This window comes from Anabrus simplex, chromosome 2 (genome assembly GCF_040414725.1).
Source record: "Anabrus simplex isolate iqAnaSimp1 chromosome 2, ASM4041472v1, whole genome shotgun sequence".
Classification (NCBI taxonomy): Eukaryota; Metazoa; Arthropoda; class Insecta; order Orthoptera; family Tettigoniidae; genus Anabrus; species Anabrus simplex.
In genome coordinates, this window is record NC_090266.1 from 1,132,831,475 (window position 1) to 1,132,856,489 (window position 25,015).

The window sequence follows — 25,015 nt, forward strand, 5'->3', positions numbered from 1 at the left end:
TAATAATAATAATAATAATAATAATAATAATAATAATAATAATCAGAACCCAATATTCCTGAAACATTTCTTTTTGTGTAAACATTCAGCTATATCTTATTGAAAAGAGGCATCGCCCTTCCAGATACCTAAGGTATTTCAGAAGATTAGTAAGTTATTTACGAGCCCGCCTGGTGGCCACGATCGTTAAGGCATCAAGTCTCTATGGTCTAACACTGTGGTTAGCCAGTTCGAGCCCAATTGATCAGGAAAAAAAAAATGTAAAAATTTCACCATTAGAATGTTGGATGGTGGGGTGGGAGAGGTGGTGATATACAATTTCTAAACATTAGATTGTAAGCCAAATGCTTGAATTCAATTCCAGTATTCATACGGAGTGATGGTACATGACACTGTTGATGGTAATTTGTCAATCGGATGGCGATGTTAAGTTTCAAGCAGACTTGCCTTGGTGCTATTCATGCTATTCAACAGGAGTCAGCTATGTGTCAGCACTAGTTACACCCTCTCCATTCCTACTATCATATATCATCTCATCAACTCTTCTAATATGGTTGACATCAGAAAGGCATCGTCATAAAAACTCTCTACAAAGATTTATCTCACTTTCTACCCAACCTCCTAGAGAAACTGAACAAGGGTTGGACACACACAATAAGTTATTTAGGAGAACAGTACAGTAGGCCTACTGGTTGCTTAGTAGATTGGAGTGTGTCAATAAAAAATTCATAACAGCTGGTGTGAGTTATAATAATTATTAAATCAAGTATTAAATATGTTCAGGACCCTATTGCAGATCAGGAATTTTTAGTGGAGGACATTTTAGTAATTGTTAGGGAAAGTGAATAACTTCATTAGTCTTGACATCATGAAATAAAGACTTCCACCCACACAAGTCCAATACATGACACCAAATACAAAATCTGGATAATGAACTATAAATCAATATAGAAACATAATTTTAAATCTAAACTCATATGCAGTACAAATCTAAACAGTTTCTAACCTAGGGCTATCACTAAAAAGTAAGTTTGCAGTTTTACGTGACTGTTGATGTCATGATCATAACCATAGGACCTCCAGTTTTAAATGGAATCCAAATGACAGGGATGTGACTTTTATTTCAGAAACTCTAGGCCTACATGCATTGACTGGGATTCCATGTGTTACTGCCTTGGTGAGAAGCCAGTGATTATATCACTTTAACTGTCCCATACCCAGCCAACCTATCGCTGACTATTCCTTTTAAACTTTTAGGACTAAATGTCATCAGAATGTTGTAATAATGAACTAGTCAAATCGCTACTTATGCAAAACTCTCTCCATTTTTGAATTTGACTAAAGATTACCATTGGCTCCATGATCACAACTATGCTAAATTGTTCACTAGCAGCTGGGCAGAATGGTTCGGATGGTAAAGCATTAGCTTTCTGAGCTCAAGTTGGGAGGTTTGTTCCTAGCTCAGTCTGGTGGTATTTGGAAGTTGTTCAAATATGCCAGCCTCATGTCGGTAGAGTTACCAGCACATAAAAGAACTCCTGCAGAACAAAATTCCAGTACCTCAGCGTCTTTGAAAACTGTAAAAATAGGTAGTGGGACATAAAACCAATAACATTATTGTGGACTCACTAGTGTCTTACATAGTTCAATGGTTCAGAACACTACTATCGTAACTAGTTAAACATTTTACAGTAAAGGAAATTGAAAGTTGCTGTGTGTGCCAGAAATCTCCATGGAGAGTTATGGCTGTCACCAGAAATCACTATGGAGACTTATGGCTGTCAGTATTGCCTAGAATGGTGATAGCCATAAGACTCCATTGTTATTTCTGGCATACGCAAACTTTTAATTTGCTTTACTGTTAAAGTTTTGAAATGCTACGTACGATAATATTGCTCTGAACCTTCGAGTTATGTAGAGTAAAATTTACTTAACTTATGTATTCACAAACAGAACATAGGCCATAACATATATAGTAGAGTCTATAGGCTGTTTAACATGTGCTCACCGAGCAAGTTGGCTGTGCGGTTAGGAGCACGCAGCTGTGAGCTGATATTCGAGAGATAGTGGGTTCGAATCCTGCTGTCAGCAGCCCTGAAGAGGTTTTCCATGATTTCCCATTTTCACACCAAGCAAATGTTGGGGCTGTACCTTAATTAAGGCCATGGCCACTACCATCCCACTCCTCATCCTTTCCTATCCCACCGTCGCCATAAGGCTATCTGTGTCAGTGCGACGTAATCAGACTGTAAAAAACCCATAAACCAAACATGTGTTCTGTCGGGAAGGATCAGCATACTTGACGGCCACAAGAAGACCTCAGCATGATGCAAGCTGTCCGTAGACATGTGTGCTGTGTGTGGACAAATGTTGTCTATCATCTTTAAATTGTATTACAATTTTCAGTAAATAAATAATAAATGGGAATAAGAATAAGAGGTTGCTGTCTCCTCAACCCCTAAGACAAGGTTTATGAAAGCAAGATGCGCAACTGTAATGTTTGCAGTCATAATGTACCAAACACACTGTACCTGTGAAATATCGGTTGTAAATGCTGAGATTACATACAGCATCTTGAATTTTCAAATGCCATATACGCACTTCATTCTACATTGTGGTAATGTGATGTTGGAAGGCAGTGTTGTGAACAAAGTTACATCTCACACCATGAGCAAATTATGATGGCACTGGAACCACAGTCAGGAGTGCTGTGTATGTCAAGAACTGCAAAATTGATGTCCAACACATTATGGAACAGAATTGGCATGTCCTGTAACACGTATCCAGATGCTTTCCATAGGTAGCAAAGCATAGTCTGGTACTCTAGTGTACTCAACTGATTGTATATAAATTGAAAGAATGCAACTTGAAAACGAATATCCTCTCATACAGGTTGACAGTACTCTCCTCATCATGACGTATGTACTCTTCCATGCGTCACACAAATAGTTCGTACTGATGAAAGAAATTGACATGAAGAGGCTGACATTACTTTGTGGTTTTAAGTGGTATTTTTTCGGTGTGCAAATTTACATCCCCGTATTTGAAGGCTTTGCTTGTGTAAGTTTGTTCAAACCATGAATCCAGCAACAGAAGCAATGCTCTCCCCAGTTCCGGTTCTAGTGCTTTATGCATCCAGAGCAGTACAAGAGCTGTTGACATCTTACCACTGGTATTGCAGTCATATTCTATATTTGGAGGTCGGTTACTTTGTAGTGTGTTAGAAACACCTTTGCTGAATTTACCACCCACTTCCTGAAAGCAGGTGTGCACTTCAGTCATCCTCAGTCATCTTGTCCCCAGTCATTGATAGTGTCATATTTAACATGAATTCACCAAGCTCGGTAGCTGCAATTGCTTAAGTGTGATCAGTATTTGGGAGATAGTGGATTCGAACCCCACTATGGGCAGCCCGGAAGATGGTTTTCCATGGTTCCCCATTTTCACACCTAGCAAATGCTGGGGCTGTACCTTAATAAGGCCATGGTCGCTTCCTTCCCACTCCTAGGCCTTTCCCATCGCATCGTCGCCAAAAGACCTATCTATTTTGGTGTGATTTAAAGGAACTTGTAAAAGAAAAAAAAGAAAGAAAAATAATGAATTCATACTAAAATTGATTTTGGTCCATATTGAACACCATATCTGCATTGATTGCATTAGCAGAAATGAAGGCCGTACTCTGTTTATTAACCGCAATGCTCTGATCCTTATGGCAGTGTCAAGAATAACATCCCACCCAGTAACGAATTTTGTGATCATGCTTAATGTTATTTTATAGGAACATTTGAATTGCTGCAGGAAATACTCAGCTGGCCTTAAAATGGGAATATACGGCAAGATAGCTGCTGCTTTTGTCCACATCTTAAAATGCCAGTAGTGAATTACGTGTCCTATGTCATGTGGATTGCAGAATTTGAAGTATGTATGATCGCGAATTCAAGTATTTTTGTATTCTAGCGTCCCACCTCCCTCAAGCGCCTTTACTGTTTGCCTCACTTTTTAGTGATTTCTTGAATTTTCAGGCAGTTGCTGCAACTCTTTGCTTTCTTGACTCTGTCTTTTCAGAAAACTGTTTGTGGACACATTTCCATTTCATTCTGAGGGTGATGGTTCATGGGAACTGGAATTGGTTACCGTGCTGTGTGCTGGAGTGTCCAGCATTTCACTGAATTTAGATAAAGTAGGCTAAAGTGTCTGACATTCTGTCACTATCACACCACACTGTGTACATAAAAATCCCACACTAGACATGATTCTCTGCTTAGTTACACAATTCCCATGCAATGCTCCTGTTGATGTTTGCTGCAGCCGTGTCTTTCGCTTGGTAATTCTGCATCATCTCATTCACCAGTATCTGTGCCAGAGCATGAGGATTACAAGTCATTTTGCTAAACACACAGTAGTATAAACTTATTCCACATACAGTATTTGTTAGCTTAGGAACAGGCCTATGCCCTGAATCAGGTTTCTAATTTTTTTCTTTTTGCAAGTTGCTTTACGTCACACTGACACAGAAAAGTCTTATGGCGATGAGGGGAGAGAAAAGGGCTAGGAGAGGTAAGGAAGTGGCCATGGCCTTAATTAAAGTTCAGTTCCAGCATTTGCCTGATGTTAAAATGGGAAACCACACAATACCATCTTCAGGGCTGCCGACAGTGGGGTTCAAACCCACTTTCTCCCAAATGCTGGATACTGGCCGCACTTAAGCGTTTGCAGGTATCAAGCTCAGTAAAATCAGAATCTTATGCGGCAGTTATTGATGTACACGAGACAGGAAACATGCCAAGCATGTGCAGTATCACATAAAGACATCATGGCTCTGTGGTACAGTGTGTTTGGCACTCTTTGACTGTAAACATTACTGTTACTTTTATAAGCCTTGTTTTAGGGTTGCTGGTGATTGCAAAAGGCTGCACTTCACATCAGCTCCCATGTGAGTGAGCTCAGTTAGTAGAGTGCCAGCTTTCTGAGCCCAGTTGGCAGTTTTAATCCCAGCTCTGTTGGGTGGTATATAGAGGTGCTGAAGAAGCCTATGCCAGTCAAGTGTCAATAGATTTACCAGCATATAAAAGAACTCCTGTAGGACAAAATTCTTGCTCCTCGATGTCTCCAAAAATTACTGTATATAAACAGTGGGGAGTAAAAATAAAAATTGAATAATTTTGATTTTCACTTTCTCAGATCATATTTTAAATATATTTCAAAATTTGTTTATAGTCTTATTAACATATTTCCAAAATTTTATATTGGGATAATGATGATATAACTTACTGTAAGAACCTTCTCATAGCACAATACTTAAAAATAGTATCTAGTGAGGTCTTGCCAATCTGAGAAAGTTAACAAAATTATTTTATAATTGTTTCAAGTTTTTAGAAGGACATGCCTTCCATTTCAGAAATATATAAAGGAATTCACTATGCTTCTACTATGAAACTTAAGTAAGGAACTGGCACCAGGCATTTGAGCCAGCCATGTGTAAAATAAATTTCACAATACTTTGACTAGTTTTCTTGTTGAGTTGACTGTATCTATGTCAAATGTTTTCTCTGTTGTGCGCTTTGAGTTTTGGTGCTTTATGCTCCAATTATTTTAAGAATCATTATATCCTTTGTCTATGAAGGAACGATAAAGAGGAATTACCTAGGCTACATTGGAATTCTATAGCCGAGAACAGTTACTTTTGGATAAACTGCTAGTATTATATACATACATACATACATACATACATACATACATACATAATCTTCATTATAGACTGTCATGCCTTTCGGTGTACAGTCTGCAATTCTCTGTGAATTTACTGATCGCTGCCACAATCCTCTACTTGCAACTAGCTCTGTGGCCTTGTTTAGTGTCATACCTCTTATCTTTAAATCTTTAGAAACTGAGTCTAAACATTGTTGCCATTGTCTTCCTCACCTTCTCTTACCCTCCATGACAAAGTCCATTGTTCTCCTAGGTAACCTATCTTCCTCCATTTGCCTCACATGACCCCACCACCAAAGCCATTTTATGCATACAGCTTCATCAGTCAAGTTCATTCCTAACTTATCTCCTCATTCTGAGACCCCTCCTGCTTGTCCCCACTTGCTTATACCTGCATTCATTACATTCTCATTACATTCATGTCTGTTACTTCCAGCTTATGGATGAGATATCCTGAGTACAGTATAAAGATAGTTTTGTCTGGGAACGGACTTCCTTCTTACAGAATACTGTTGATTACAACTGCAAAATCACTACATCTATTTATCAATTTTCACTGCAGCTTTGGTGCATCTTGATTCAGTGTCACTTGCTTCCTACCTTCCTGAGAGAATACACATCCTAAATATTTGAAATTATCTACCTTTTCCAGGTTTGTATTCCCAACCTGACATTCAATTCTCTTAGGTTTCTTACCTGCTGACATCACTTTAGTCTTGGAAAGGCTCATTTTCATATCATACTTATTGCTCCTATTTTCAAGTTCCAAGATATTAGACTGCAGACTTTCAGCACAATCTGCTATTAAGACCAAGTCGTCGGCATAGGCCAAGCTGCTTACTACGTTTCCACCTAACTGAATTGCTTCTTGCCACTTAATACCTTCCAGCAGATGATCCATGGAAACTTTGAACAACAAAGGTGAAAAATTATGGCCTTGTCTAATCCCTGTAAGTGCCTGGGACGAAGAACTCATTCTACCATCAATTCTCACTACAGCCCAATTGCCTGGCATAAATGACTTTGGTTGCTTTTAATACTATCCTTAATCCTTAATGCTTAATCTTTTCCCTCGGTACTATGTCATATGCTACTCTAGGTCTATGAAACATAAACATAACTGTCTATTCCTCTTGTAGCATTTTTCCATTACCTGGCACATACTGAAAATCTGAACCTGACAGCTTCTCTGTGGTCTGAATCCACACTGGTTTTCATCCAACTTACTCTCAACAAGTGATCGCACCCTCCCTTCCAAAATGCCACTGTGCACCTTGCCTGGTATACTGATCAATGAAATACTGTACTTCAATAGTTGTTGGAATCCTTCCTGTTCCCTTGCTTATAGGTAGATGGAATTACTGCTTTTGTCCAATCAGAAGGTACCTTTGTATCATTCCTTGCTAATCTATGAAGCAATTTTATCCTTGCCTTCCCACTATATTTCACCATTTCAGGTCTAATTTCATCCATTCCTGCAGCTTTATCTCAATGGAGTTTATTTACCATGCTTTCCACTTCCTCAAATGTACTTTCACCAACATCATTGTCCTCCTCCCCATGATCTTGGTAGTTTGCACCATCACCAGAAGGATTTCCTATTATGTTGAGAACATTTCCAAAATATTCCACCCACCTCTCCATTGACTCGCTGGGATCTATTATGAGTTTGCCTGATTTACCCTAAACACAATTGATTTAATTTTTCTCTCCCTTTCTAATATTCTTTAGTACTGTCCAGAAAGGTTTCCACCGGGCGAGTTGGCCGTGCGGTTAGGAGCATGCAGCTGTGAGCTCGCATCCGGGAGATAGTGGGTTCGAACCCCACTGTTGGTAGCCCTGAAGATGGTTTTCCGTGGTTTCCTATTTTCACACCAGGCAAATGCTGGGGCTGTACCTTAATTAAGGCCACGGCCACTTCCTTCCCATTCCTAGGCCTTTCCTGTTCCATCGTCGCCATAAGACCTATCTGTGTCGGTGTGACATAAAGCAACTAGCAAGGAATTGATTTTGTCACCATTTACTAAATAACATGTTCTCTGTGTCACTTGTTGACAAGAGAGGTCATCCCATACCTTAGAAAGTGTTGTACAGCTGTTAAATTCCTGGATAATGAGGAAGACACATTTTTTTCCCTTCACATTCTGACAATATTGAACAGTTTAACATGTTGTATGTATGGCTATGCTGAAAATAATATTTTGAAGAAATGTTATGTAAAGTGCATTAATGTTGCAGCTCAGTTGGAATTTAAGAGAAATACTATATAATGACTGTACTTTTTTTTTTTTTCAGCTGCATCGAAATTCAAATACTTACCTGATGTGAGGTACGAGTACAAGTATGCGACGGACATCAGAACTCTCTTTGGTGGAACGAGTAGAAATGAGTCAACTCTTCACATTAAGGCTACAGTTGCTGTAGAATTCCTGTCCGAGTGTGAAGGAGTTCTATTTGTAAGTAGAAAACTATCAAATAAATCTACTCACTGAATAGGCTAGGCATTACATGATAACCATCATTCTGAAGCTTGCACTAATAGTATGTGCTAATTTTTGATATAATGGTTTACAAGCACATATATTCAAGTTTATTTTTGGATTTTATTAGGGACTTCTACAATAACAGGGATATTGGCTGTCTTACCAGGTATTTTATATGATAATTGGGTAAACCGTATAACCAGTACTGCTTCACTAAGGATTGTTAGAAGGTGATTAAAACATATCATTAATATTGCAGGTCTTTTCTTTACATTATTATTATTATTATTATTATTATTATTATTATTATTATTATTATTATTATTATTATTATTATAAACCATCTCCTTTTACTTTTGACTCAGTTAATATATAACTATTAGGTTCTTCAGTCTGCCGAAACTACCTTTGAGTAATAAATTTATAAACTACCTGAAAAAGAAAACATATGGTAACAGTATTAAAGAACTAACAGTTATAATTATCATGAATAAGGTGTCATCGTAATGACCCATTAGACGTAGTATGCCAGGAAATCAGAGCTTCAAGCTCAATTCTCAGAGGATGTGCCATTTAGCATGAAATATATATATTTGTGTTTTCAATACACGAAGTTGCATTAAAAATTGCTCGTGGCGAAGGAACAAAATTACCTATAAATTTATGCTGGGAACCAGTGAGGCAGGACAGCGCATAAATCCAGAGGCCATGGAGATCGAAAAATATTTAATAAAGTTACAAGGGAAGATAGCATTATCCCAAAGTGAAGAGATTCAACAAGGTAAAACAGGGTAAGGATAAACAAATAAGAGAATAACCTCTAATCCAAACAAGAGTACTTACCATTGTAATTTATGTATCAATTAGAGTTACATCAACTGAGGATACAACTGAGGATACAACCTTAAGATATATAACATGACTTGAGTAGGAACATGTGTTTTACATGACCCAAAATAAATATGACACATAATACACTGTACATTGACAACTTGCGACCATACAAATCTTGAAGAATTAACAACTAGTAGAATGAACATTTTAAGAATAAAGAAAGGGGAACAGGGATAAATTAGAACATAGATACAGTATATACTCTGGATGTTGAAAGCACATTAATAATAAGGTTACCCATCGATAGAGAGGTTGGGGTAAAAGATGAATAGACCAACAATAAGACCAAGGTCTGACACTTAGCTTTACATTCACAGAACATGAAGACCAACTTCAATAAAAACATATTTGGCTAACTACTCAAACATCCCAATTAAATCTAAGATTATATATAACTTATGCCAAATTCTACAGAGAAAGGGAAGTAGGGCAAAGAGAGAGGCGGGGAGGGGGTCTGTCTTATATTCACACAGATGCCTGCATATTTCTGGTACAATCTTACTAACTAAAGATCAAGGCGAGATAATTCACCCATATTTTTGGAGTAGTGCGCAGTCAAGTGCTGCCATGTAGGGGTTCAACTCACCCTGAATTTGTTAAAGGAAAATCCAACAACACCACCACTCACTTTAATCGACTTCAAGAGTAAAGTTTCAAAATGGTATTGTAAATTCAATGGATTGGGCCCCTGCTAATTGCACTGACTGGTTCATTCAACAGCCCCAGAAGGGCAGAAAAAGTCACCTGGCAAACTCCAATTGAACAAGCTGCATCAGCGTGACAGGTCCCGCGTAATTTCCTGATGCCCATAAAGTAATGGAGGTTAGAGCTCTCATACTCATGACAATAGCCTACTTTATCAATTGAAGGGATGTAATGTGTGCCATCTCTCCTCCTCACTTGAAATGGTACTAGGGATTGAATAATTTGAGTTGCAGATGACTAGGTTATATGTGATCAGCTCCGAAGAGCAGTCTAATACACCACTGTGAATCACCGCACCACAGGTCAACACAGAATTTCTAGATTGATCAAACACAAGGTGACATTATAGTATCAGGTGATAGTTTCAGAAGACAATAGGTTGCCAATATGGGAAATGACGAATTAGTTTCGTGTGTAAGCTGCTAGCGGGATCCATGGGCGGGTGAAATTCTGGATGAGGCAGCCAGGTAGTGGAGCCAATGATTAGTTCTGCCGGCAGTGAGGTTACAGCATTGAGTATTTTTGAATGACTCAGATCCTTAGAGTCGCTAACAGATTTGGGCTAGGACTCCTCTAGATGAAGTAATGGCTTCTCAATGTAGGAAATGACACTGAAATCCATCGTGCAGAACCCGTTTTTCAGAGTTAGGAACCGATTACTGAAACCTGGTTGGTTGTGCAACAGTTTTCAGGTACACTTCCAAGGAAGGCCAGCTGCGGTACCTTTTCAGAACTTAACAACCCGTCTGCTAATCTTATACCTTTGATTGGAAAGGAAAGAGAAATCTTGTGATTTTAAGTCTTGATATGCCTAATCTGTGTGTTATTACTTGAGTTATGATTGGAAAAGGAGAAGTCGCATCCTGTGTGTAACTTTATTTATGTATCCTGGCATATGCATGAACTTGAAATAAGAAACCATTCTTAAGCTTAGATGTGATCCTTCCACAGTCTGTTAAATTACTGTTAAGTTCCTTTTCCAGTTTGGACCGTGTTGTTGTTTTATGAATCTCATGTACATGTTGCTGACATTTTGAATACATAGCAGTATTCTTTATCAAGGCGACTGATGTACTTCCTTCCCCAGGCAGTTAAAAATAACTAGGAAGGTTGTCACTGTGCCTTGCCATATATCGTCTCACCACCCTCAAGGCTCTCGGAAGCCCCATGGACATCTTTGGAAACTTATCTCTCACTCGGCATTCAAGTAGGCAATTTCCTTTGCTGTTCTGAAACTTAGTGGGTCCTATGCTTTCTTGCTAACCCCCGTGGTCATAATTTTCTCTAGCAGTTATAATGAAGCCTTGATCAGTCATTAGTGGAAGTTCAGTTTTCCTCTACTAACTGTAACCGTGGAAAAGAGTGGTTACCTCTGTGCCTGGCCAACTTTATGCCCAAGGATTAATCTGGTACTCATAGCTCATGTAGGCTGAGTGAACCTCAGAGCCATATCCCTCTCCAGATGTGGACCTCTTATTTCTAAATCTTTCACTTCCTGAGGGGAAATCAAACCCATGTAACAGAGCATGCCTGTACCTCCTTGGCAAGTCAGCCCTCAAGTTGTTGCTCGCATTCATTGAAATTTTTCCTAATAGGGATTTTAATAGAATCTAAACTGGCATGTATGCTGACTAAAATGAAAACAATGGTTCTGGAGATGGATTTGGACGATATGCTTTCATAAGCTCAAAGGAGTTGCTAACACAATTTGCTATAAATTGGCAGACTCTAGTTTGAACTACAGGGTTGTTGAGCATCATCAGCTTGATTCTGTTTTGAATAGTATTTACAGTAGAATACAATACGTGAAGTTGCATGTAAGCAGAGACTGAATACTGGAATAATTTAGGTTTGGATAGAATACCAGTATTACAAAATACCTATACCCAAATATAACCTTAATTGTGGAAACCATTATTATTACAGGTAAAGTACATCCAGTACCAGTATTTTCATACTGGTATATAAAGGTTACATTACCAGTACAGATTGGGGGCAAATATAATTGTAAAGAAATGCTTCATCGATGGTTTAATTAATATATTCAAATGTACATTAGGAAGAGATTGATTCCAGAATACAAATTCACAAGCATAGGTCACGCGTGTCAGCCTTGCCAACCAAGCAGAGTCAAAAATGAATAAGGAAAATAAATGTTTATAAGTTGAATGGCATAGTGCTTCCATTTCATTTTTTTGCATGTGCCTTCACAACTACATTGGGACGGCATGGCTGACTGTCTTGTGCATGTATTCTGGAATGGAGAGATAACCAGACAATAATGCCTACTGTGAATTAGTCCTGATTAACAAGAAAACTCCTATTTTTTCACCGTGTAGGTTGCACTGATGAGAAAAAACAAGGCACTGTAATGACGAAACAAGTCTTTCACACTTAAATTACTAGTGTGGATGGAACGGCTGAGACTGTAGTGGCTACCATATACAACTGGGCCATTGTGTGTTTGTTCCTCTGCCAAAATTCCAAGATGTTTTCCTTTGATTGCAGCTGAGAAAGTTCACAGAAATTCATGACACTTCGAAAGTTGACCAAATGTGTGGAAGAGTGAGGTCTTGTTTTATTTTCTCTTTCTAAAGTTTTCGGCATGCTCTCAAATTTGTCAGCTTCAGAGTCTGTATTGTCATTGCTGGTTAGGTAAATGTCACTTAGCAGTAGTAGTGTGTAAGGATTCCATTTCCACAACATGTGTCCATATATTGATCAAATACTGACCGGGCGAGTTGGCCATGCGGTTAGGGGCGTGCAGCTGTGAGCTTGCATCTGGGAGATAGTGGGTTCGAACCCCACTGTCGGCAGCCCTGAAGATGTTTTTCCGTGGTTTCCCATTTTCACACCAGGCTAATGCTGGGGCTGTACCTTAATTAAGGCCACGGCTGCTTCCTTCCCATTCCTAGACCTTTCCTGTCCCATCGTCACCATAAGACCTATCTGTGTCGGTGCGACGTAAAGCAAATAGCGTTAGGATCAAATACTGGTTAGTCCATTCAGCTTCCTCCTGGGAAAGTGCCATGCGTCCTCCTGGGTAAGTGCCACGTTATATCTAAGGTCGAGGAATGTTCTTCCAAGAAGGTACTGTTTTTTATCTACTCCTCATTGTATTCACAAGACTTAAAGATAGTGATGTATTTATTTTGGATATGTCCAAAATACAGCAGAGCTATATTCGTTATAAGTCCCCAATAGTTAACTGTTCCTCTTGCAATTGTTTGTAAGCTACATGAGCTAGCATTAGCATGTTTACACGCAATTCAGTGTCACTCCAAGTCTCTGGTGTTAGAAGTAAACATTTTCTAGTGCCAGTGCAACACTGGTTGAGTTCTATTAATCGCTAAATCATGTCCACCATTGAATGCCATCTAATAGCACAGTCAAGTATGGGTTTCAGTAGTTTCATTGCTTGCAGCACACCTCTAACTGTCAGAGAAAGCAATTTTTTACATACATTCCGTGCCTGTGCTATAGTTTGAGTTGCTGTGGTATCCTTCCGTACATCCTTTTACTGCTAACTGCAGTGTATGAGTTGCACATCTCACAGATCTAACTATGTGTCTTGGATGTTCTGATTATGAAATTCCCTTTCATGTTCCTTACTGATTTTCAACTTTATTAGTGTACACTCCGAAATAATAGTTCCAAATTTTCACTTTAATCCCAAGTAAAATAATAAGATCTTATTCTCGTCATCATCATTTTTGTTTTCATTGTCATGTAATTGTTCTTGTCCCAGCAACTTCACAAGTTTAATCATGTTTGATCCATTGTTCATGGTTACTGAATATATCTGTTACACCGAATTACCATACACCTCGCAAACACTTAGGATAACATTCTTCAGCATTTCAGCAATATGACTACCAACTGCAAGCATTTTTAACATGATGGTTGTACTGCCATTTAGAAACTGAACGTTGATACCCAAGAAAGAACAATCCACAGCATCCTCTTTCTGAGATACCATTTTCAGGATTTCCTCTTGATAGATGATTCGGTGTAAGCCCTATGCCTTGTTGACAATATGTTCATGAATTCCGTGAGAACTAATGCTGTTCCTAGCTTGTGCTTCCAGGCAAATCAGACTGGTGATATTTTTAAAGGAGAGTCGTCTAGCAGTGCAAATGGTCTGCCATGAACAGTGACCAGATTTATGCATTTACTCGTCAACACCTCTACTTTACCCTTCCTTATCTTGAGTTTATTGGCAATTTCTGATGATCTTTTAAGGCTTTTCTTTTCCATTTAGAGTGTCGTGAACTCATCTGGATGCATGTTGCTCAGATGTGCCTCCGAATTGCTCCACAGTTGCCCTAGAAATAAAATAGTCTGTACAAGGCTCACATTAATATCATCATATTCTCAGCAATTATCCATCATACTGTAGACAAATCACAGGATGGATCTGCACAAAGGTTAGCACAGTAAGCCTGCGATGTGCAGGAATTATTATTATTATTGTTATTTGTGTTATTATTATTATTATTATTATAATTATTATTATTATTATTATTATTATTATTATTATTATTATTATTATTATTATTATTATTATTATTATTATTATTATTATTATTATTATTATTATTTTAGCAGACCACAGAGGTAAAGAATAGAGGTGGAAGTTACGTATCGTAACATGATATTGTATCCTATTCCATCAGTGTAAGCTGTTCCAGAAATATTATGTTCTCCCAGAGACCCTAATACAAAAGTAACTGTCTGAGTGAAATCAAGGGGCGGGTAGGATTTTCTGATTGGCTAACGGATATTAGGAAGCATAGCAGCTCGCTTTAAGGGCACTCTCCTGCTCAGGTGCGAGCGAATATTTTGTAACAGTTTAGAGACAGTGCTGATATATTATTTCTACCCTGTTACTTGCTGGCCAGTTACAGATATTCTTTAGTTTTTGAAAGTGCTTTGTATTAGGCTTACAGGTGGTGATACATGTACATACAGAAGCATAGTTCCTCAAAACTGTTGCACGTGCTCTTCCCACTTTTCATCTTGTGTTTCATGCCGTATTGTGGACAGAGAGCTAAAGACTCGATATGATTGATGTGGACAAAAACTCAATTACAGAGAAATGGTTTCTTAGAAACGCGTTGCAAGAAGGTACAGAATAACAATAATAATAATTTTAAAAATTCAACTGGTGAATTTAGTTCTCAATAATGTACATGGTACTCAAGTATCAGGTTCTGAAAAGCCATTGTAAGTGCCATCATGTGTATCTATCCCTCCTGGAACTTCGTCATCGACTGCAACGTGCAAGGCAGTGCAGCAACAGCTGTTATCATAATTTTTACCAGAACAAAGGAAAGAGAGTGATATACAGAATAAGACGCTGAAAGATGGAGATTGTGAGGACTTTTATACTGGATTTCGAGAGCGAGTTGGTTACACAGTTTGCGTCACGTAGCTGTTAGCTTGTATTCGGGAGATGGTGGGTTCTAAACCCACTGTCAGCAGCCCTAAAGATGGTTTTCGGTGGTTTTCCCATGTACACACCAAGCAAATGCTGGGACTGTTCCTCGGTTGAGGGCACGGTCGCTTCCGTCCTAGTCCTGTCCTGTAAGTACACGCACACCCATTCCAACTTCAAAACAAACTTGGCAGACGCAACATTTCTTACACTTTATTTCTATTTACAGATACAAAATACGTCCTACAACACAAAGTGAAGAAAGAAGCTTTCACACTAACTAAAACACAAAAATATGTTGAAATCAAGTGTTATAATACATATTGACATTTGACGAAATCAAATAACATATAAACTAAAGGAAGCACGTCGCTAAAACAACAACTTATCTACATTTATATACCATATTTTATGGTCAATTCAGTCTTAGCATAAACTATAAGCTTTGTGTATATATCGACGAAGTCCCACACTAAACACCGGACAACTACCTGATTTCAACATAAGTGTACATATTACTTCAAGAAATTCATACCATTATACCACCAGTAGACGAACACGGCTGATCATATAACATAGTCGCATATACAACAACACGCCGCAAGAATTAATCTGTACTTCAAAATGTTTTATTCATCTAGCCATAAGTTTTAATGTGGAACAGTGGACACTTCACAATTCAAGAATATTGTACATTCAACATATATCACTTGTGCACATAATAGTATTGCAAAGTTTTAACTCTCATACCGATTAACGTAGACGAAGATAAGACGAAAAACATCTGCAAATTGATAACGTTTTTATCCATACTATGTGACACCTTTATAATTTAAGGAAACATATTTTAACATACATCATTCATGTACATATAGTAATGTTACACTTTTAATTATTATATCAGTTATTGTAGATAATTATTTAAACTAGAACAATTGTAATGACTATGTTTTCACCCATACCATGTGACATTCTTATTGTGATGTTTTAATGTATGTTATGATTGTCAGCTGAGGATGACCTTCACAAGGTCGAAACCGGTACTGTAGAACAATAAGATATAAATATATGTATTGATTAGGTGGAAGCTTCAAAACATCATATTTGTGAATATAATCAATACGGAAATGAAACTTATAGATTATGATAGTCCTGTCCTATCCTATCCTATTGTCACCATAAGATCAGTCTGTGTCGGTGTGATGTAAAAAGACAAAAAATAGAATTCTGGATCAAATTCTGCTTATGGCTTGCCTGACATGACTGTTTCCTCATCTCTTATTTCGGCATTTCTGAAGTGTATATGACACTCGTTCATCGACATATTTTATAATTACAAGTCATTAATCTCATTTTTTGGTCCGTATTGACAACAGTGATCACATTCAATTTTACAAAGTATACATTTATTATTCACCTATTCAATACCTATTCAATTGTTTCGAAGTATTAGTTTTCGGAGTGTATATGGGTCACTGAAAATCATTAATTCACAGAGATACCTAGCAATCACAGCTATTTTTACAAATGAAAGTTTCGAAGTATTAGTTTTCGGGGTTTATATGGGTCACTGCAAATCATTAATACACAGAGATACCTATCAATCACGGCGATTTTTACAAATGAAAGTTTCAAAGTATTAGTTTTCATAGTGTATATGGGTCACTGCAAATCATTTTCTAGGAATAGTCAAGAATGTGAGCACCGGTAACGAGGTGATGAAAGGGAGAGTGGGAGAGAAGAAAGGGAGATGAAGATGTAGTATTGCTATTTAAAAGTACTTACTAAGGTGCAGTTAGGGGGCTGCAAGACACAGCATGTATAGTGGATGTTCCTCCCAAAAGTTGACCTGCAACTTGTATTATGTTACTTTTATATCCTTATAATCCAACCTAATACTACACTGTAATGGATACACAGGAACATGATTTTGGAAAGTAACCATTTGTCCCATCTCTAGTAAAGAAGCATGTGGAATGAATGGCTGGACAAAGTATAAATCAGAGTTTAAGTATTGTTAAAAAATCAGAGATTTTTTTCTTTCTCTCTTCTTGTATCAGGATATTTTAAACAAGAACAACACTTTACCAAAAGAGCTGAGAAACTCAAAAAGTTGCAACCAGGGGCCCATAAGCCCCCCCCCCCCCAAAAAAAGCCTTTACAATAGAGTACCTCGTAAGCTCAGAAAATATTACAACAGAGTAGCTTGAAGCTCAGAAACTTAACAGTTTTTGGGGAGGTAAACTCCCATCTCAAATGATGCAAGGATTTCCGACCCGTAGGTCTCGTACATTTACATCTAGTTAGGAGAGGCTACCCTTTACATATATTGAAAGAGTCAATTACATAACTGTGGAAGAATCCGTAGCTTCTATTATAACTTTACATCAGACGGGTCTCAAACCCATGTGTCCAGTTTACAATTAATTTTACAAAATACCCATTATCGGGCCAGTAGTCCACTTTAATACCAGTTGTCTGACATTGCAGACACATGATGTAGAAGAAACACTCTGCAAAAAAAAATTCTTTTTTAATACCTTATCTACCCTTGAGAAAGGATTGCAATATCGTAAGTAAACAGAGGCATAAGGCCCACACTACACAGCCATGAAAATCAGAAGAAAAAAGGAAGGTAGCACTTGAAAGGCTGAGAACTAAACGAGATTGGAGGCTGAAGCACCAAGCACTCTAAAGATTAAGTTCAATAATAAAGACTTAAGTGGGTGTAAGACCCTATGACACAGTGGCTAAGCCATACTACAAGATAACTTAGTGAAAGTTTAAAATCCGAGAACAAAATGAGAATGGAGGCTGAAACACCAAGCACTCCAAAGATTAAGTTTAACCGAAAATACCTAACCGGGCATTAAACTCGATGACATTGAGGCTAAGTCATGCTACGAGGCGACTAAGCAAAGAGAGAAAAAATAATAATTGAAGGCCCAAAAGAGAATAATAAATTTAGATGGTCAGAAAATCCTAGTCATCCAAAATGAAATTAGAAGAAGGGAACGACTGTAACCACTCATGCATCCTTACATTTAAACGAATTCCCATCAGGAAAGAAATTTTTCAGTCCGAAAACTGACTAGAGAAACCTGCATTTAATTTAAGTTGGGAATGAAAAACGCTACATTAAAATTTAAGAAAGCCGAAATGACCTAACAGTTACATGCTAAAGGAGTACACTGGAATCTTCCCTATCTTCAATTGCAGAGAGATCATATATTTCAAGTTCTGCCATACCTTTTAAAATAGCCCTCCCATGCCAAATTGCCATTACCCCATCCCCAGCATTTCCTCCTAGGAGCTCTCTCCTTCACGTTGCACATTTAATGACTTACTGCCGCAAGACCTTAGTCTCAAGAAAACTTACTCCTTTTATAGGTGGTAAAGGGAGAGTTCTAGATCAAATTAAGTAAACTCAAATTTTGATAGGATTTTGATGTGAAGCCATATCATTGCCGGACCAATTTAATCACAGGGATGATAACTGCAAAACAATTGAAGGCAAATTAAGTATCCAACATTTAAAAAAAAAACATTCTCTTTGGTAGTTTGAGTTTCTGAACACTCTTAGGCACGAGAAATCAATGCTAGGGACATCCAGTCCCTACAGGTAAAACTTTTGCAATATGATAGTTCAGTCAGTAGAGCATAGATAATATTGCAAGAGAAGATCGGCAGCAGTTTTAAAGAGACGGAGAGGCTTAACTCATGGCTCAGTTATTATTATTATTTATTATTACCGAGTCGGCCTTGCGTTGTAGAGGTAGTGTGCCTGCCTCTTACCTGGAGGCTCCGGGTTTGATTCCCAGCCAGGTCAGGAATTTTTACCTGGATCTAAGGGCTGGTTCAAGGTCCACTCAGCCTACGTGATTACAAGTGAGGAGCTATCTGATGATGAGATGGTGGCCCCCATCTAGGGAGCCAAGAATAATGGCCAAGAGGATTTATTGTTCTGACTATAGGACACCTCATAATCTGCAGGCCATCGGGCTGAGCAGTGGTCGCTAGGCCATGGCCCTTCGGGGCTGTTGCACCATGGGGTTTGGTTTATTATTACCGAGCGAGTTGGCTGTGCAGTTAGAGGTGCGCAGCTGTAAGCTTGCATTTGGGAGATAGTGGGTTCGAACCCTGTACCTTCATTAAGGCCACGGCCGCTTCCTTCCCACTCTTGGCTCTTTCCTATCCCATCGTCGCCATAAGACTTATTTGTGTCGGTGCGACATACAGCAAGTTTAAAAAAAAAATGTATATTATTATTCGTGAATGGGTTACTTAGAACCACATGGAATCAACATTTGTTGAGCTTTCCTCCTTGACCAGTAGTTCTTAATTTTCATTGATTGTTGTAATTTCTGTTCCTCCGATCAGGTACGCCATGTTGCTTTCTTCTTATCTTCCTCAAATCCCCTTGTGCGGACAATTTTCCTGTTTACATTTCTATCCTCCAGATTTGGTGTTCGTAATTCAGTGAGGTCTTCCTCTACTTGCTTATACCATTTTGATCTCGTACATTTGACTTGCAGAAATTTGTGGATTCGATGAGTAAGTCTGGTGTTATTCATTCTATTCAAATGGGTTGAAAATTGAATTTGTCGCAGTCTCATTGTATCAGTAAGTTCAGATATTTACAAATATATTTCCAAGTTGGGTTTGGGGTAATGTATTCCATTTTTAATTCTGGGCGGTAAGATTTTTCTCATGATATTCCTTTTCTAATTGTTCCTTTAAATTTTTATGTTGTAAATTGAGTGTTTCTGAAGAATAAAGAGCTTCAGGTTTGATCACTGTTAAGTAATGATGAATAATACTTTTCTAGGACAAGCACTTTTTGTTATAAACCGTCTTTGTGCGTTGAAAAGCAGTTTCCATTTTCTGGATTTTTGAAGCTACTGATTTAATTTCATTGCCATTTTCAGTGATCCATTCACCTAAGTACTTAAATTCCATTACTCTTGCAATGCTCTTGCAATGTAGTAGCAGTCACAGCATCAAAGCAGTTGTTTATTATGCATCTGGATATGTTTGATATTCAAAGTACCAGTATACGAGATTTATTTAGTTTTCCTTCCCATTTTAACTTGCTCACCACAGAACAGGTGTTACGACTGCAGCCCAGCCAAAGTTTGCTGTATTCCCCCATTATGTAACAAAATGACAGATTTCACAGGTCAGTGTTTAACTTAATGAAACAACAAGCAGTTGGTCAGAATGGCCACTTTGTTACCATGTAAACGTAATGACTAGGCCTATCAGAACTATTTAAATCCATTTTTAAGTATTCAGGTTCTGATCCTGGTTGCTTTTACTATTGTTATGCTGGTCTTTCATTAATGTACGTTTATATCTGTATGCATGTCCTATTACAATGTAATATCAGTATTAAGGATTTACGGTTTCCTATAGCATTATTGACAAATACTGAAATAATAGCAGTATTTTACAGATATTTTCTATGGAAATACGCTCTCTGCATGAAAGATGATGACTGCTAAATTTTGGTGAATGAATTGGAACTTACATATTGGTGACCTGAGTGGGTCAGACAGTTGAGGTGCTGGCCTTTTGACCCCAACTTGGCAGGTTCGATCTTGGCTCAGTCTGGTGGTATTTGAAGGTGGTCAGATATGTCAGTCTCTTGTTGGTAGATTTACTGGCACGTAAAAGAACTCCCGTGGGACTAAATTTCGGCACCTTGGCGTCTCTGAAAACCGTAGAAAGGTAGTTAGTGGGACATAAAGCAAATAACATTGGAACTTCCTTAGGGTAAAAAAAGAACTAAGGTCTGTAGTGAAAAGGGAATAGGCGATGAAGATAGGGCTTTACAATCATGGTTTGTGAGATTGTTTAGTTCAAAAGTGCTGACACTGAGTGAATGAAATATTAGATAAAGGACCACAATTTGTTCCATAGTCCTTAATTAATGTACATTAACTCCAATGCAAAATAAAATGGACACACAAATTTGATATGTCTGAATGTGTGTATGTTTGTATGCATTTATAAATAAATATCATTTACTAAAATATACTACAACTGATCAATAATTTTAGGTGGAAAAAGATGTTTCCGTTACTGAGAGGGTGGTACTGGACGGTCTGGCCCAGCGGGAGGTTCCAAAGTCTGCAGACTTTGGAAAAGCTGTCAGTGAATTCCCATTGAGGTAAGCAAATGGACTTTGCAACTTCTTTGTCATTCATAAAGTAATTTATTTCTCAAACAAGATAAAGAGTGTAACTTCTGTATGAGCTAATGATTTAGAACAATTATCATTATTGATGTGATAATCAGGAAATACACAATTTGATGAAAAAATATGTCAAGTTTTAGTTTCATCATGCACTTTATTCCACATACTGAGTAATAAGATTCTCCAAAATATTTGAGTAACAGCATGTTGAGGAATTCTGCACCTTTATTCACTTTTATATTTTATGTAGTGAATGCCAAGAGAAATAATGCCATAGATAGTTGGCTTTTTCTAAGATTTTACAGTTTGGAAGACAAATTTCATTAGAGATATTCTGCATTTATTACACTAACATTTACAACATATTGATGTATACGAGGGGGTATCGAAAAATAATCGGAATTGTTTTATTATTGGAAAACATAGCCTACCTCTATTCACATTCACTTACAGACGTTCAAAGTATTCTCCTTCAGACACAGTGCAATGGTTCCAGCGTTCAGTCCACTGTTCAAAACGCTCCCGGAAACCCTTCCTGGATAGTCTATTGCATATAACCAAAATTTTATTATCTAACTCCTGACCACTAGGAAAATGACAACCCCAAAATTCCTTTTTTTCACTGCAGGAAATATGGAGAAGTCACAAATTGTTAGATCTAGCAATAAGATCAGTGTGGCACCACTCAGTGCCCAATGCAGTGATTTTTTCTTGGGTCTTGATGGTGCGATGAGCAGGTGCATTGTCCTGATGAAGGATCCATCCCATTTGAGCAAGGTGTGGTTGGTGTGGTTATTTTTTGGCAAGTTTCCTCTCGAGGGGCCCTTTCAATACCTCAAAGTAGTAATCAGTAGTAACAATATGTTGCCGATTCAACATGTGGTAATGCAAAGTGCCTCACTGATCAAAAAAGACAAGGTTCATGACTTTCCTGCACTGGCTTCAACCTTGGCCTTAGACTTGAAGTATGTTTCCATTGGACTACTTTCCTATTCTGTCTCTGGGTCATAATTATAGAACCAGGTTTCATCGCATATGATGACTTTGGCCATGAAATCTGATTCGCGTTGAAGCTCCCTTTGCATTGTTGACGTGCCATCACACAGTGAGCCTTCTGTTTGTTGTTCTTCAAATGAGGCACCCCATTTTGTTGCAACTTTGTGATAACCAAGAACATTATGTATGATGTCTTCATCTGATCCATAGGACATAGCCATAATCCCTGCAATCTGTGCTATCGGTACATGATGGTCTTCTGGCAAGGTGACATCAGTTGTGTTGCCATTGTCTTCATTCTTCAAGTTGAGGGTCTTCTGGGGCATGGAGCATCCTCAAAGTCAGTTAATTTCCCTAAGTCGTTTATGCCACTCAGAGACTTGTAGGCTTGCTTCAACATTTCCACTGTTTCTGATGGAATTTAGTTGAGGGGATCACAAAAACTAATGGATGCACACTGCTACAACTTATGATCCGCGTTGAGTACAGTAAACATGTAATTTCACATTGGCTGTTTCCCTGCAACTGAGAAGCTCCAGGTGAATGGCGTGCATAGCGTTGTCACTCAAGGTCAGCTCTGCCAACACCAAGTGCAGGTGGATTAAAACACAATAAAATAAATCTGTTTTTTATTTATATACACCTCCTCATACAACCTGTGGACAATAAACTGAACCCAATAGAATTTCTGTTTGTAGATTCATGACTCAAAATTTGCCTGAATTGCCTACAAATGTCCCAAAAAATTGGTATTTACACTGCATGTACATCCAAAAGGACCTATGCTGGAGGTCACTGAAAATAAGAGAAGGATTTATTCTTTTGTAATGCATTATTTTGCAAGATATTTATGAGACAGCATGTAGTCATATTCTTTACTTCAATTTCTTTTCAGGTTTGCATTTAATGATGGAATAATACCTGAAGTTTGTCCAGAGAGCAATGAGCCTAGCTGGGTGCTAAATTTCAAAAAAGGTATTCTCTCATCTCTGCAAAATTCCATGAAGAGATTTGATGTGAGCCACCAGACAATTGAGGTATGGAATCAGATTTACAGTAGAAGTCTGCTATAGCGAGTACGGCATATAGCGAGAACTCCATTATAATGACAGCTTTTTTATGTCCCTTGAAAATTCCTATATTAAACGGTGTATTATCCTTCAGTTACAGCGAGAACCCTATCACTGATGGATCCGTTATTACGAGCGATTAAGCGTGCATAAATTTTCCGTTAATATTTATGCACTCCAGCAAAAAAAAATAAAAAAAATGAAATGACGTATGGCTTTTAGTGCCGGGAGTGTCCGAGGAACAAGTTCGGCTCGCCAGATGCAGGTCTTTTGATTTGACTCCCGTAGGCGACGTGCGCCTCGTGATGAGGATGCAATGATGATGAAGATGACACATACACCCAGCCCTCATGTCAGCAAAATTAACCAAGTATGGTTAACTTTCCCGACCCTGCCGGGAATCAAACCCGGGAACCCTGTGACCAAAGGCCAGCATGCTAACCATTTTGCCATGGAGCTGGACTGCACTTCAGCGATGATATTGAATGTGATGATCATCTTCGATATAGATTTTTCACTATGTACACTAGTGAACACACTCGTCAGCATTTGAACTCGAAGGCGATATCGGAGTCGGTTAGTAATACTCGTCGACTGGTGTTCTATAAACACAGTTTAAAATGAAAGAGAACATGTTTCCGTAATAAATGCATAAATAATGCGGCCAGTAGCAGTAGTTAACTCGTTAGAAATAACGGCTGAAATAAACGATCGCTTAATTTTAAAACTATGTGTTACGGAGTTATCCGTGGAAGGCAGAGGTGAAAGAAGGTGTGGGCTGGAATGGGTCTAACTACAAGTCTTAAAGATGAAATTAAAATTTAAATAAAGGTTATATTTTCAACAGATAACAACATTTAACAATTTTCACTAGGTGAAATAACAAAGAAAAATCAGGTACAATGCAACTTTCCAAATGAAAGCACAAGTTAAGAGGATTTTACAAATTCTGGGCTATGAGCCCCAAGGTTTTAACAATTTCTGAGCTCTCAGCTCACAACCACAAATTACCAATGGGCAGAAAACCCCTCATTACATGGAGCACTTGCTCCCAATTTCACATCTCAAGCCTCTCTAGGGTACTTTTACCACAACACCATAAAGAGCTGACCCACTCTCAATCTTTCAAGCCTATTAAAGGCAATAACAGACTATTACGCTAAACTGCCATCAAGGCACAACTTATAAAGAAACAGGGGTATAACGTACCCAATCTACTGGGCCTTAGTGGACAAATACAAGGTTAATTTAAATGGCCCAAAATGCAAAAGGAATGGAGGCGTGAATTAGAACTCCTAAATACACATTTTAAAACCTAAGTGGCTCTCGGCCGATTACACAGGGGCTAATCCCAAGCTAGGGAGGTGACTTGTATGAGAAAACTTTAACACATTAAGGAAGAGAAGAAACAGTTATGAAAATGTAGTCACCTCAACTTCAAAATGGAGGGGACCTCGAGAGGGTAAAGCACTCTCTATCCCTGATTTACAGTTGAAGAAATTTGTAGTTTTTACATAGACTG

The 25,015-nt window shown here is 38.2% G+C and overlaps 2 protein-coding genes across 2 annotated transcripts in view; both read left to right on the forward strand.

Moving 5' to 3' along the window:
• LOC136863806 (uncharacterized) overlaps positions 1-21,404 on the forward strand; it is a 125,156-nt gene extending 103,752 nt beyond the window's left edge. The window contains exons 3-4 of the mRNA XM_067140144.2: positions 8,005-8,165; positions 21,291-21,404. Of these exons, the coding sequence (XP_066996245.2) occupies positions 8,005-8,165; positions 21,291-21,404 (275 nt within the window). The remainder of the gene's footprint in view (positions 1-8,004; positions 8,166-21,290) is intronic.
• Apoltp (Apolipoprotein lipid transfer particle) overlaps positions 21,282-25,015 on the forward strand; it is a 668,275-nt gene continuing 664,541 nt past the window's right edge. The window contains exons 1-2 of the mRNA XM_067142082.2: positions 21,282-21,400; positions 23,319-23,460. Coding sequence (XP_066998183.2) covers positions 23,425-23,460 — 36 coding nt within the window. The 5' untranslated portion in view covers positions 21,282-21,400; positions 23,319-23,424. The remainder of the gene's footprint in view (positions 21,401-23,318; positions 23,461-25,015) is intronic.